We start from the raw sequence: 16,170 nt of genomic DNA, 5'->3' as shown, positions 1-16,170 counted from the left end.
ATGAATAACAAAGATTCAACTTTATATCATTTGGTTATAAAATGGAACTTCAGATAAAATAAAGGCCGGTCTTTGCAGATAAAATGGAACTTCAATGTCCGCTTTAAACTTCAAACTTCCAATTTCCAATGTGAAAAGTATTCGTTTCATTCCAGTTCAAACTTCAAACTCATTCCTTCTTCTTTTTTTTCAATTGCTGTAACTATATGTTAATATTATTAATTTTGCGTAAGATCAATTTTTTTTAGAACATTACAAATTACAAAAGTCGTGGGGCCTAAACTACGATGACATGACAAATTGTGTTTTAGAAAAGTTGTAGATAGCAAACATGTCTTAAAATTAGGATTTAATTTTTTAATATTAACTTTACTGAATCATTGATTTGACACAAAACTTAAAATACAATTTATTTATTTATTATATTGTTTTACTAAAATTATGAATATACACTATAACTTGTCTTAGGTGATCCTCAATTATGTGTAATGTTAGTGGTGATCAGGGATATAAATAGGTTCGACTGAGTTAGGCTTTGACTTAAAGAGATTAAGTTTGTATAAAATATTTTAAGTTTGTCCTAATTTGTTAGCTTTGTATATGCTCAAATTATAAGTCTGATCTAACTTATATTTAAAAATAAAATTCTTAATCTAGGCATGTTAGCCTGTTTAAGCTTATTAAGCATTCAATAATTAAAAAATTAATTAAAATAATATTACTTTATTATCCAAAATTATTAAAATAATTTATTTATTTTATTTAAAATAAATAATATGATATAGGTCGACCTAGAAGCCTGTAAAATAAATCATATGATCTGTTTTCTAAATAAGCTTTTTTTGAGGCTAAGTCTATTTTATTTGTTTATATATAGGGTTTTATTAATCTCATGTTAAAGGAGATAATTATCTTATGTCATAGAGACAAACTAGTGAGCTCCACCACCTGCAAAAATAAAAGAAAAAGGTGGCACAATTATCGAAGGGTGTGTAGGAGAGAAAACTTATGCCATGTGACATAAAAATAGTTTTTCCCTTATATATAATATGTCGTAGGGGTGTTCGCAGTCTGGATTGGATCGGTTTTGGAAGCAAAAATTATCTGATCCAATCCCTTCGGTTTGATCATGTAATCATCCATTCAGTTTGGATTTTTTTCAAATCCGATCCAATCCAAAAAAAATTTGGTTTGGATTGGATTGATTTTTGGTTTTTTGAAAATCCTAAAATTTGTTTCATAATTATTGTGCAAATAACATCTTTGTTATATATTGGCTTTGTAAATTTATTTATTTTTGAAATACAAAAGCATCAGTAAACGATAACATAGTTTTTTTTAGACAATGAGATATGAAGTTCTACACAGATGAAATTTTGTTGATGAGACGTGACTAGATTTTTTCTTGGATTTAGTTGATGGGTTAATGGGTCTTAAGTTTAAAAAATTTTGGGCTATGATTGGGGAAAGACCCAATTAGGTAGAAGGAAATTAATATATTGGATCGGTTTGGATTGGATTGGTTTTCATCAATCAATCCGAAATCCAATCCAATCCAATTAAAATTTGCGGGATTTTTTCAGTTTTGATTTTTCGATTTTCAGTTTATTCGGTTATCGGTTTTTCTGTTCGGTCACCGCGATTTGAATCGATTTGGATCGGTTGATAAACACCCCTAATAGGCCGAACCAAAAGCCACTCTTAGGCTGGCTAGCCCATTTACACCCCGTGATTTTGAATTACGAATTATGTATCATAATATAACAATATTATTAAGTGACTTTGAGTCACTAACTATATAATCACAAGTTAAAAATGTTAATTGAATTTTCAGATATGTTGTTATTGGATCTAAGTGCTCTCTCCAAGGTATCTATATAGATGAGATACCCTTGAGTCAAACAGATCACTGTGCACAGAAGGATTATAAACGGCTTTGTCAAAGGGTGTGTGCGCGCACAGTGACAACTGACAACATAATAATAAAAGAGAGAGCCTAACGTGCCTGTAGGTTTTACCTCTTATTTATAGGAGTGGATCCTCTCATGTGCTAATTAACATGACCATGTCATGTGGGGCAATCATAATCATTCATGGGTGAGTTAATGGAGATAAGGGAGGAGAGAGAAAAATATAAGGATAGGAAGTTACACAATCATCATCGTTGATTTAATTATTAATGGTTAAGATCCTCCCACATGACATGATCATGTTAAATTACATACGAGAGGATCCATTTCAAATATTTATAGAGTTTACCGGTGGATAGTGGATACTGGATTCTGAACCTTTAGTGCCTCTAATGATGGCCTAAGCTCATATGTTATGCTGTCATATTATGATTGATATCTTTGATGGATATCCTTCTATAATTATATCAGATTTATATCTTGAATTGTCCCTTGTTGGACTTGTCAATTAATAAGCCTCGTATATGGGTCAATAACACTAATCTAATGGTTGTTACTCTCAGCCAGGATTATTCTGAGTTCAAATATTAAATGAACGATTTAATAAGATTAATATTAAAAAAATTCAATCCTCTATTCGCCTCACAATTTTAATAAAAAGTATTTATAAAAAACAATAAACTGCTACGAAATTGAAATTATGATTCAGACGCGTGTAATTTGCATAATTCTGAAAAATGAATTTGAATTGCATTACATTTAAAATATTAAAATATAACTGTTTGAGTTGAGTTTAGAGAGGGAGAGAGAGAGAGTAAAAGAACATCCATCACTAATTCAAAAGAGGATTAAAGAATAATACCAAAAAAACGAAGAGAGAATTAAAGAAAAAGAAAAGGTCAGAAAATGTCTTTTAATGCACACCAGGGCATGAATCTTGTGACTTGTATCAAACTGGGCCAATGGTTATTTTAATAAACACCAACTACATCGAAATAGATCATTTAGGCCAACCCTTCATTATATTTAAGGGTAAAAAAAAATTTAAAAAAAAAAAAAAAAATCTTAAACCAACTTTGCGTATATCGTTGGTTCCAAATTAAGAAGGAAACTCAAACACCTAACAAAACAAACCTTGAAAGTTGAAAGTGTGAATTTAACCACACCCCACCGAACACAACTGGCTGTACCTTCAACCCTTCATCCTCAATATAGGCTGGATAGAGGAATGGTATATTGCTACTGTTGGACCTTTTTTTAATATTTTTTTATTATTACGTAAAATTTATGTGAAACTTATTAAAAAAATATTCCCATCAAAACCTGAGAATATAAATTCATTACGTGAATCTTATCTAATAACGTAAATTCATTATTTTTTTTGTCAGACTCATACAAAATTTTATTTAATAATAAAAATATTTTTTAAAAAATAAAATAATGTGTTTTTAGCTTTTTATCGTCAACCGTTGACACACAAATGGGAATGGCACGTGCTTATGTCATCCCAAACAAAGTTGTTTGAAGTTTGAAGAGCAGTACCCCCACCTAACCTTTTTATCTGGTTTCACGGTTTCAATTCGGGCTTTTGGATCTTGAAATTTTCAAAGGCCATATATATATATACTTTATAAACCACAATCACGTGGCTTATAGTTATAGTCTTATAGATACAACAACAATCCACACCAACCTCCATTGCTTCTTGTGCCTGCCAAAGAATATGCTCTTATATTATGCTGGTGCCTTCCTTGAATGAGATAGAAGTGAACCACAATAACCATACCGTACCAAATTAGGAATGGTTCACAAGTCATAGCTTAGAAATCATAAGTTCATGAGTTTTAGATTGACTAATTATATAGAGTTTGGTAAGAAGAATTTTGCTGCCTTTATGTAATTCCACGTAATTTGAACTAGACTAATTGAATAATCGATCAATAGTGGGGGGGTTGGGGGGGAATGTGAATCTTCAATGCTCACAACTATAAAGTCCATCTTCGGTCCTCCACCTACCTCTTCCCTTTCAATTTTCTCGTCTTCCATTCTCCAAGTTGGGTCCATCAAGCCAAATGAGTCCACATTTGAATATAATTGTGGTAACTGGAAAAAATCTCATTAAATTGTATCAAATCCTATGATGATGACGGTGCCATATCTGAACAGTTTAAAAAAAATTACGCATACTGTAATTTATAACTGGGGTCCTAAATATTCCAATTAGTAAAGCCAAATAAATAATATTTTTGCTTTTGATGAGAACAAAACAAAATAAATATCTAACTTCCTATATGAAAGCAATTCATAATGTAAACAAAATACAATTTATACACTACCTAAAGCATATTTTATTCATACATATGATCAAAATGTTTTTTTTTTATTAAAATTGATGTCCTTAATTGATTATTGCAGCAAAATTGAAGTTGTTAGTTAGCAACTTTTAAAATTAAGGTCCATGCATGACACTTCTTCTTTTTATGACTTTTTCCGGTTTCCAAATGGACGTATCCAACACACACCTCCCAGAGCTGTCTAGTGCTTATTTAATGGGCTTCTTTTAAACCTTGGGCTGATTCCAAATATGGGCATAGCCCCTTTTTGTGAGACACATGTATCTTTTGTTAGGCTACTTTTTAATTGGCTTAGCCCTTATGTTAGGCTCATGTAACTTTTGTCATGCTTTTTATTTAATGGGCTTCTATTAAACCATGGGCTAATCCTAAAGATGAGCTTAGCCCATTTTAGTTAAGCTCGTGATTTTTTCCCGTTTCCAAATGGACGTATCCAAAACACCTCTCCAAGAACTGTCCATTTCATAATGGGCTTTTTGTAAACCAGCTGATTCTAAACATGGGCTTAGCCCCTTTGTTAGGGCTTAGGCTCATGCATCTTTTGTTTATTAAACCATCTTCGGTCCCACACGCCGAAAGATATAATGGGATCCAAATCATGCAAATTAAAATCCCGATTTAAATTTACGAATTTATGATTTTATAAAAAAATTTAATCATAATAATTTCATCAAAATTCCAAAAAAAATTACGATTTTTTTTATGTTTTACAATTTTTTATCGTCCTTCTGATTTTAAGTAAAATTTCGATTTTAACTACCATGGTTCTGACTTCGTGTACTTCTTCTATTGAGAGATTAACATTTGTATAAAAAAAAATTACTCTCTTCTCTCTCATAATTATTTGATGGTACAAAAGCACCAAAACTCTTCTCCCAAATAACAGAGAAGCGCATTTAATTTAACCTTTATTTCAATAAGGTAATTCCCAAATCCCAATTCATGGCCAGATTCACGGTTGCTTATTTATTGTAGGATATATATTTCAAATATTCTCTGGTAATTGATGACTGGTAAAAGTTCAAAAACTCTCACGTGTTATTGTTGAATCATATACAAACATGTGCTTTTTTTTTAATCACTTAAATCCCTATAGTCTTTTCTATCCATATCATTCTTTAACACTATTAGAAAATTAACTTAGTATATCTATTTTATCCATATCATTCCTTTACACCCCATTATTTATTGTAGGATATATATTTTCACCAAAGAAAAAGAAAAAGAAAAAGAAAATAAAGTGATAAAGAAAAGGAAAAATAAGAAAAAATGTTATAAAAATTTATAACACTTAATAAAAGAATAAAATAAAAAATAGCAAAAAAAATCAAATATGTTATGTATCTATATAAAAATAAAAATAAATAGAATAAGAATAAAAAATTAGAAGAAAAAATAAGATCAAATATATAAAAAATCACAAAAGTGACAAAAAAGACTAGAATTAAAAAAATATTGAAGACAAAAAAATAGAAGAAAATGTTGAGATAAAAAAGAATAACAAAAAGAAATCAAAATGATGAATTTCTAATATATTTCCTTTTATTTTTTTCTACCTTTTTGTGTCCTTGATTTATTTATTATTTTTATTTAGATATGTTTGTTCTTTTTTATATCTCTATTTTATTCTTTATTTTTTATGAAGATCTCCACTAGATGGGGCGAAATGAGGCTAAAAAAATAAAGAGAAAATAAAAATAAAATAGACGAAAAAGTGAAAAAAAAAATAAAAAATAGAAAAAAACCAAATATATCTAAATAAAAATGAATAAAACACACCAAGGACAAAAAAAAATTAAAATAAATATATTAGAAACTCAAAAGTGCTTTTTTTATTCTATATTTTTTTATCTTAATTTTGTCATCTAATTTTTTGTCTTCAGTATATTTTTTCCTTTTGGACTTTTTTTATTTTTTATTTTAGTCTTTTCTATCACCGTTATGATTTTTAATATAGTCAGACTTATTTTTTCTTCTATTTTTTGTTCTTATTATATTTTCAATTTTTTATACATTTATTTCTTTTTTATTTTGACACATTTGATTTTTTTGTACTATTTTTTCTTGTAGTCTTTTATTAAGTGTTCTAATAATTTTGATTGGTACATTAATTGTGATTGGTGATTGGTAAATCAATTATTTGTGATAACTTCGTTACAAATTCGAACGATATTTGTGAGAGATAAAATATGTCAAATGAGGTGTTATTGACTTATTGCATAGTTCTCAAAAATTTATGTGAAATAAAATAAAAAATTATCTGATTTGGATATTTGAAACAAAAGTTATGGACTTTTGAAGTGATTGGTGATTAGTACAATAAAAAATTAATCTCATTGGTACACTGATTGTGATTGGTAATAGGTACATTAATTGTGATTTGTGCATTAATTAAATAGCCATTTTCCTTTGTTTTCTTTTTTTATTGTGATTGGTACATTAATTCTAATCGGGCAACTGATTGTGCCACATAGCGCACCAAGTTTGCTACCCCTGGTAGTGAACTTCGTCCAGTCAGCTTTTTCTGCAAAGCTTGTCGTGTGTCACGAAGTCATTGGCTACCAAGTTCGCTACCAGTCATAGCGAACTTGGACACATAGCCATTAGCTTTTTCTGCGAAAGTGTGCCATGTGTCACGAAATCATTGGTTAAGTTCGCTACCAGTCGTAGCGAATTTCAATGCGTGGCAATCTGGTAAAAACTATTGTTCTCTTGGCATAATGGTAAAAAGTTGCCAAAAACGTGGCGGTCTGGTCATTGTTCCTTCAACCTATCTCCTTATGTTAATCTGAGTTCCACTAAGCATCCGGTACAATGGTCTTTTCATTCTTGATCTCACCCTCCACGACAACTGCTTCCATCAATGACACTCACCAACTATCACTTCAATCTATTTTTGGAGAGATTCAGGGTGTGCGTGACAACCATTCTTTTTCCTGGCACTATTTCTGAAAAAAAATGTGTTCAATAATATGTTATATTTTTATTCTAAGAATGAGAATTGCATTTGATAATACAACAAATAATATAATAAAAAATAATTCCTATTAAGCATAAAAAAAATTTTGGATCATCACTTTCCTTTTCATATGGTGTGGTGGTGGTGGTGGTAATGATGGTGGTGGCGTGTTGATGGTAGTGGTAGTGGTAGTGGTGGTGGAGGTGATAGTGATGACAATGGTTGCAACAATGGTGGTGGTAATGGTGACAATGATAGTGATGATAGTGGCTGCGACAATGGTGGTAGTGATGTCAGTGGTTATGACGATGGTGGTTGTGGTAATGGTGACAGTGGCTGTGGCAATGGTGGTGGTGATGGCAGTGGCTGTTACGATGGTGGTGGTGGCGTGGTGGTGACAGTGATTGCTGCAATGGTAGTGGTGGTTGCTGACGGTGGTGGTGGTGGCGACAGCGTGGTGGTGATGATAGTAGTGGCTGCGATAATGGTGGTGGTGGTTGGTGACAGTGGCATTGTGGTGGCGATGGGTGAAGATGGTGGTTATGGCATCGTGGTGGTGGTAATGGTGGCGGTGGCATCGTCGTTGTGGTGGTGGTGGTGGTGACGACAACATTGGTAGTACAACGACGGTGGTGGCGGTGGTCATGTCGGGATGATGATGGTGGTTATGATGATGATAGTAGTGGACAATGATTGAGAGAAATAAGTGTTTCTCATTTTGAACTCAGAAACAAAAAAACAGAGATTTTTTTATTCTTTTTTCTGTTCCCCAGCACAAAAATTGAACAGGTTCATCCCGAGAATAAAAAAATTAATCGGTCGAGTTTTCTATCTATTTCTGTTTCCGGGAACAAAAATAAAAAAAAAAATTCAGGGAATGTTGTCATGCACACCTTCAATCTGGTTATGCAGTGAAAAACACCACATGCAAGGACATGAAGCGCATGCTCCAGAAATGGATCCATGAGCATGAAGAAAAATTAGTCACTTACACAACTTGTCCAACCATTGATTTAAGAAGCTTAGAGTGAACTAGAGTTACGGCCCAATAAGTATAACTCAATAATTGAAAGAATCAGTGATTTGAAATATAACAAATTACGATCAAATACAAGTTCCAATAAAGCAACAGATATGATTGTGATTTGTTTGGGAAGAAAAGAAAAACAACACATTTGTCGTGATTTAAGATCTAAGATTTAGGATATGTTTTGAATCATTTAATTATAACTATTTATTTAAGTTAATTACTGTTATATTTATTTTAGAAAATTTTCTTATTTTTAGGATTTTATATTTTTGAATCTTAAATCAATTTATAACTAATCTATAAAATGATACTTATAACACTTATTCTCAGAATTAAATTTTATTATTTTGATAATTATAATTATGAGCCGAAGCATTACTCATTTGTCATATCATAAGTTTCTATTTAGCCACCTTTTTTCTACGCGCTTTTGGTATAAAAAAAAAAACAAGTATCAAAATTCAAAAGACTTTTAGCAAGTGTTTGTTGAAACTAACTATTCACCCATCAGAAGCGATTAAGCAGAACGAGGTGCCTCGAACTAAATATCATACTTTTTATGTTTTTTTTTTTATAATTCTTGATAGGTTTGAAGATACAAAACAACTCTAGGATAGGCCCTGAAATTTTTAAATGCAGGCCATTAGCCTACACCTAATTATGCTGAAACCTTTACACCCCTAGTTATAAGAAGGAAGGAAGAAAATAACAATCTTTGACAGCCACAATAGGTCAGAACAATAGCGAAGGCCGAAGAGCCAAAATAATTTTCAATACTCATTCAACAGCTCGCATTCGTCGCTCTCAAATAATTGGTTTATTTCACATTGTGCCCCACCAATCTTCACCACACACTACAAATCATTCTTGACGGAAAAACAAAAGCCATTCAATCAATGCAGAGATATAAAAGAATAGTTTACTACAGCAACACAAAATAGAGTACATCCTGTAGTCCAAGACAGATCATCATGTAATAATATAATTCAGCAGGGTTCATTAACATATATAAGCATAAACTGAAATTGTTAAGATAACACTCCAACAAGATTGAATTAAATAGACATATCAGAAAACCCAAATCCAAAGTAGATTATATACTGAAATTAATTCTCATTGTCGAACTCCTGGTATTGCTTGAGGATCTCAGCACAGCCAGAGGAAATGTCCTGTGTCATGAAGCCCATAGCATTGGCAAACCTAACGTCAGAGGCAATGCCATTGTAGCCAGTAAGAACAACACGGGCTTGGTCACGGCCTGGGGTTGCTTCTTTACAATCATGATGAGGACTACTTATGAGCTTAGCATCGCAAACCTGGTCAGCGTGATCCTCATCCACAAAGATTGTATATGCTCCTGTCGAGTCAGTCCAACCACGCTTTGAGTACACAACATCGTTGGTATTCCTGTCCCTGCACAGCACCATAACCTCGGCACCTGCGGAGAAACATCAAATAAAACGTGTTACTAACTTACAAACAAAGGGACATTGACCAAATTGACATCCCTAATTTAAGGGATTGCCACGCCAGGAAACAAATTTTTGCGAGAGATCTCACAAGCGAGAATGGACTGAGAATGGACTCGATACGTGGCAGCATCTGAATGGTCAATCATTCTGGCTGAGCAGCCCTGCAACGAGAATGACATAATGTTGACACGTGGCAAAAACACAAGCATCCTGTACTTTTGCAAAGAATGTCGGTATTTTTACCACATGTCAACATTCTCTCATTCTCGCTGGGCTGCTCGGCTAGAATGGTTAACCGTTCAGACGCTGCCACGTGTCTAGTCCATTCTCGCTTGTCAAATTAGCGGAATTGTGAGGTGACATTTTGGTAAAAAATTATCCTGGCATGACAATCCGGTAAATTTTTGACTAAAAGGTGACAATATGGTCATTGTCACTGCAAACAAATGCACATGTTTTTCTTTAAAGATTTACAAAATACTAAGTAGCAACCCCAAAAAATAAAAAAGTGTAGCCTAGAAACAACACTCATCAAATGCAAAACATTTAACATCATAAATAAGAACAAACTAACGAGGCTTTTTGCGAAAATAAAATTCTGTGATTTCATTATTAGATCCTGTCCAGCACTATACCAATCTAATATAATTTAGTACAGTCAGATCAGATCTGAGACCCCATGGTTTTCCCTAAAGTTCAAATTTTAAGAGAAAGAGAGTATAATTCAAATAAGAAAAAAAAGAGTGCACATGAATGAAAAGATCAAACTTTTGACACTAGAGATTCATTATGGAAAACAGATCTGAGATTTGGAGTCATACAACAGTAACACTAGTACTTTTTTGAAAACATGTAAATAAATGATATGAGTAAAAGCGTAACCAGTTACCGGCAATGTAGGTGGTGGCGGGGGTCTCAAAACCAGCACGGCATGGGTCACAGTAGATGCGACCCTTCACGACGAAAGGGCTCTTGGCTGGGCGGATGGCAGCAACCATCGCCGGAAGCAAACACATAGCCAACACCAACGCTACTCTCACGGCCATAATAAGCGTCACAGAAAGAACAAGAACAATAAAATCCTTTCGTGTCACAGATAAAATGAAAGGGAACAAAGCAAGTTCAGAATTGAGGGTTTCAATAAAAGGATGACAGAGAGAGAGAGAGTGTGTGTTAGTGTAAGAAAGTTGCAGAAATGGGCCTAAAGAAAAAGAAAAGGAAACCGCGTAGCATATGTTCCACTGCGTTGGAGCACATCTTAAAGGAATGTGGTCTCGCTACGAGAATGTGCCACGTCATTATGATAAAATCATCTTGGGGTTGGTGGGGCTACTGAGAAGGGTGCAGATAAAAGAGAGTATAGATGAAAATGATTGTGACGGTGTTGTGGTACATTTAATAATAATGTATGCAGCTGGCGCTGTCGGTGCTCCATGTGACCGCATATGAACACAAGCTGTTAAAATTACCGATGCCGCGTGACACGCCGGTAATTTTGCTCTTTTTCTCTTTTGTGAGCGTTGAGTAACCTTTAATCAAAGTCCCTGAATCACATTTAAAAGTCAACATTAATTTTATTTTATTTTTAAATCATTCTTGCTATAATCTTGATAGTTTTTTTTTTTGGTAAATATATAATCTAGATAGTTAATAGTAAGAGATATGTTACTTTAGTTTCCTATTTTTGAAAAGGTTTTTCTCAAGAATTAAAATACAATATAATATTCATTTTGGTAGTTTGTTTTTTATTTGATTGTTTTAAAATTTTGTTTTTAATATTTATTTTTTGAATAAAAAATCATTTTACTTATTTTTTATTATTAATTCAAACCGCCACCAATGTCATTAGAGCCGGCGAGCTGGATCACCGCAGAATATCAAGCTTTCAAAAATTAGTTTGAATATTAAATTCATCTAACAAGTTTTTTGAATATTTTATAAAACAATTCTACAAAATAATTTAATAACAAGCATAATTAAACATATTCTATGTTTATTGTGGATCAAGCCCCCTTCTGCCACCTTATTAGCAAAAATTTATGAAATTGCCACGCTCTAGTAAGAATTTTTTAAAATGTCGCATCATCTAATTTACTATAACACTTAACGAGTTAGATTTGAACACATGACAATCAGTTTGAAATCATATAACTTGCTATAAAATATAGCAATTTTGGTTAGTCAATGTATCAGTCCACGTGGCATTTTTTTTATAAGAAATTCGTTGCATGTTTTAGCGAGTTTAGGAAAGAGAAAATTTAAAGAAAATTTATTACTTTATATCAATATTTATTACCTTATCTTAATTTCTCTCTTCACTTCTCCTTTATTTTATAGCACCTAATCTCATTTTCTCTCTCTCATAATCATGTTTTATAGAAATTTACATGACAGATTTTCTTTTTTCTCTCTATGACTTTTAAATACAATTAATAATTACTTAATTTTTCTAGATCGGAACAAAAATGTTGGTTTCTTAAAATATTTAAGGAGTGTATCTGATTTTGAAATTTTATTACCAATAAAATGTACATTTGATTTTCTTTTTTCTTTTTCTTGACGTTATTAATTTTTGATAAAATTTATTATCAATAAAAAATTTAAAACAATAAAAAATTTTAAAAAAATGTCAAATACATATAATATAAAATATGAAAATACCAAATTCACCATAAAACTATTGAAGATGTTGCTGAATCCAGAAATTGTAAGCGTAAAAGTTCAGTGGGCGAATAGTGCACAGTAGTAAAAAAGCCATTATGTTACCCAAAAAAAAAAAGAAGCCATTATTTAAAAAAAAAATTAATTACTAATGAAAATAAAATAAAAAATAAAATACTAAACTAACTGATTTTGTATTTGGCACTTTTTTTTTTTTGTAATAAAGAGGGACAAAAGCCCCAAACAAAACAAAAATTACACGACGCGAGAACTTAAAAGATGTTACAAGACGAAACTCAACCAGGGAAAGACACCCTTCAGTTAGATTGAAGGGTTATGTAGTTTAGCTTACGATGTGTATGGGACACGTGTAATAAGAATAACATGTTGAAGTGTTAGTGGGACAGCTGTATAGATAGTGGGACACTTGTGTAATTTTTGCTTAGTAACTGTAATACGTGGAGGGATTGGAAACTCAGTAGGAACATATATAGTTCTTTGTAACTTGAGAATGGGTATCAGAAATATACACTTCGTTCCTTTCTTTCTTAAAGCTCTCTGTCTTCTTCTTGTTAGGTCATATCCTAACAACTGGTGCTTTCATCTGAACCCAACCTGTTCGACGAAATGCGTGTCCAGGATCTTGCCGAGGAATTCAATTCGTTCCAACAACGTGTTGATACGCGCTTGGATGACAATCAATCACAACTTTCCCGTGTGGAAACGCGTTTGGATGATTATCAGAATCAGATAGCGCTCATGGTTTCTCAATTACAGCAACTCAATACCACCGTTCTGGCCATGGATGCACGCAATCGAGATCCTCTTTTTCGCACTCCACCGATTCCACCACAATTGGATGCACGAAACATTTCCAAGGCGATTCGCTTAGAGATTCCGGTGTTTAGTGGTGTAGACCCTAACAACTGGATTTTTCGAACAGAATTGTTTTTTGTTCTTCAGCAAATTCCCGAGGAGTTCAAAGTTCCTATGGCGGGGTTACGTATGGAAGGCATGGCAGCTGGATGGTACCAGTGGATGTATAACAACGGTTTGATCAGTTCTTGGAATGCATTGACGAGGTTATTGCGTGAAAGGTTTGGAGCCTCTGCTTATACAAATTTGAAGGGAGTACTCTCTAAATTGACTCAATTGGGTACACTGCGTGAATACATACAGCAATTTGAGATATTGCTCAATCAGGTACCAGGGCTTGATGATGATTTGTATTTGAGTTTTTTTGTGTCCGGTCTCCAACCTGAGTTACGAAGCGCAGTGCAACTCAGGTCACCATTAACGTTGCATCAGGCGATGCAACAAGCATTGGCTTATGATGATCATCATACAGAGCTTCGCGCTTCATTCTCTAATGGTGGTAGGAAATTTGGTTCGAAGTCTTTTCCTTCTCAGGAAGTAGGGAATGCCTCTCTGAGCACGTCTTCAGTACCTCAAATAACCCTTCCTAAACCCACGGTGCCTCAGTTCAATGCATCTAGTCCAGTATTGGCTTTACCTGCTCCTACAAATATGAAGAAGTTTTCCCATGCAGATTTGCATAAAAGGCGTGAATTGAGACTTTGTTATTATTGTGAGGAGAAATGGCATGCTAAGCACAGATGTAAGAATAAGTTGCTTCTGATGGTGGGGGATGTGGATGAAGTTCAAGATGGATTGGAAGAGGAGGAGGAAATTGTGTGGCATTCGACCAACACCACTAAGAATCCTCCAGAGGGTGCACTACATGCTTTGGCTGACCACTCTGGCACACGATCCTTGGTTTTTACCACAACAATTCAGAATTGTGAGTTTCCTGTGTTGATTGATTCTGGGAGCACTCATAATTTCCTAAATAGACAAGTAGCATGTGATTTGAAATTGCCCATGACCCGTTCCAAAAAGATACGAGTCTTCTTGGGAAATGGAGAATTTTTGTCTACTGATAAAAAATGTCTCAAGGTTCTGATTAATTTGCAAGGTCATGAATTCGTCATTGATTTCTGGGTACTAGAGTTATGTGATCTTAGCATTGTGTTGGAAATGCCGTGGCTGGAGACACTTGGCAAAGTCACTCATGACTATGTTAAGTCTTCCATGGAATTTAATTGGCAAGGGAGACAAATTGTATTGGAAGGAGACACGAAGGGTTATGCAACAGCACAGGTGGTGGTCCATAACAATGGGAGAGAGCTGAGTTGCCTTGCATTATTGCAACAAGCAGAGAGCAGCCTTGTAGATTCCGATAATGAATTACTAGCTATCAAGGATATGATACCTGGGAAATTGTGGCATGTTCTGTGGCAGTACCAAACTGTATTCCACATTCCACAAGAACTACCACCTTTTCGTGGAAGGGATCATACCATTCATCTAGAGGAAGGTTCAAGCGCAGTTAATGTAAAGCCATACCGCTATAGCCACCACCAGAAAACAGAAATCGAGAGACAGGTGAATGAATTACTTTCAGCTGGGTTCATACAACACTCTCAAAGTCCTTTTTCATCTCCTATTCTCTTAGTGCGCAAGAAAGATGAAACCTGGAGAATGTGTATTGATTATAGAGCATTGAATGCCATCACTGTGAAGGATAGGTTTCCAATTCCTACCATTGATGAGCTCTTGGATGAGCTAGGAGGAGCAAAGGTTTTCAGTAAATTGGACTTGAGGGCTGGGTACCATCAAATTAGGGTGCTGCCTCAGGATGTAATGAAGACAGCTTTTCGGACTCATGAGGGCCACTATGAGTTCCTAGTCATGCCATTCGGTCTGACCAATGCTCCAGCTACGTTCCAGGTAGTGATGAATCAGTTGTTCAAACCTTACTTGCGCAGATTTATAATTGTTTTTTTTTATGATATATTAGTCTTCAGTGGATCTATGGATGATCATGTGAAGCATTTAGCGACTGCCCTAAATTGTTTACAACTACACAAATTTTTTGTGAAGCTGTCTAAGTGTTCATTTGGTGCTGTGTCCATTGAATATTTGGGTCATGTTGTTTCCAATCAAGGTGTACATGCTGATCCGAAGAAGATTCAGGCCATGTCGGATTGGCCCTTGCCTGGTAATTTGAAGCAATTGAGGGGATTCTTGGGTCTTACTGGGTATTACCGTCGTTTCGTAAAGAATTATGCCATGCTCGCTGCTCCCTTAACAGATTTGTTAAAAGCCTCAGATGAATTTTTGTGGACAGAGGCAGCAGCTTTAGCATTTCAGCAATTGAAGGAGACCATGAGTAAAACTCCAGTATTGATTTTACCGAATTTTTCTCTCCCATTTGCCATAGAAACTGACGCTTCGAATAGTGGAGTTGGGGCTGTACTCTTGCAACAAGACAGACCTATAGCCTTCTTCAGTAAAAAGCTGGGAGTGAAGATGGCTAATTCTTCTACATATGTGCGTGAACTATATGCAATCACGGCTGCTGTGAAACGTTGGAGGCAATACTTGTTGGGTTCTATTTTTGTGATCAGGACCGACCATAAGAGCATAAAGGAATTGTTGAATCAGACTATACAGACAAACGAACAACAAAAATACCTCTGTAAGTTACTTGGCTATTCATTCACAATTGAATATAAAAAAGGCAGTAGTAATTTGGTAGCAGATGCCTTGTCAAGATTGCATGAAGATTGCGGTTTGCATACTATGATTTCAGCACCGGTTTTCAACATCCTTGAAGAAATAAGGAAGCAGAATTCCCAGGATCCATATTTGTTGCAATGCCACCAGAGAATTAATACTGATCCTGGAATGGACAGTTGCTTGTCTGTAAAAGAAGGTGTCT

General features: G+C 34.1%; 1 protein-coding gene across 1 annotated transcript; it reads right to left on the bottom strand.

The window, feature by feature from the left end:
• Positions 1-9,185: 9,185 nt before the first annotated feature.
• LOC133291671 (protein DOWNSTREAM OF FLC-like) lies at positions 9,186-10,909 on the bottom strand. The gene is made up of 2 exons (XM_061489971.1): positions 10,615-10,909; positions 9,186-9,691 (listed from the first exon to the last, which is right to left on the bottom strand). Exons 1-2 carry the CDS (start codon positions 10,769-10,771, stop codon positions 9,360-9,362), a joined length of 489 nt encoding a protein of 162 aa, XP_061345955.1. The 5' UTR covers positions 10,772-10,909; the 3' UTR covers positions 9,186-9,359.
• Positions 10,910-16,170: the final 5,261 nt, after the last annotated feature.

The sequence above is a fragment of the Gastrolobium bilobum genome, unplaced genomic scaffold, assembly GCF_033153095.1.
Source record: "Gastrolobium bilobum isolate Gb01-03AN ecotype WA unplaced genomic scaffold, APGP_CSIRO_Gbil_v1 utg1076, whole genome shotgun sequence".
Lineage (NCBI taxonomy): Eukaryota > Viridiplantae > Streptophyta > Magnoliopsida > Fabales > Fabaceae > Gastrolobium > Gastrolobium bilobum.
This window is presented reverse-complemented; position numbering and strand designations above follow the sequence as displayed.

Coding starts and splice junctions, on each gene's coding strand:
- LOC133291671 (XM_061489971.1), bottom strand. CDS start 10,771: ATGGCCGTGAGAGTAGCGTTGGTGTTGGCTATGTGTTTGCTTCCGGCG. Junction 9,692..10,614: donor CGCCACCACCTACATTGCCG/GTAACTGGTTAC, acceptor GTTTCTCCGCAG/GTGCCGAGGTTATGGTGCTG.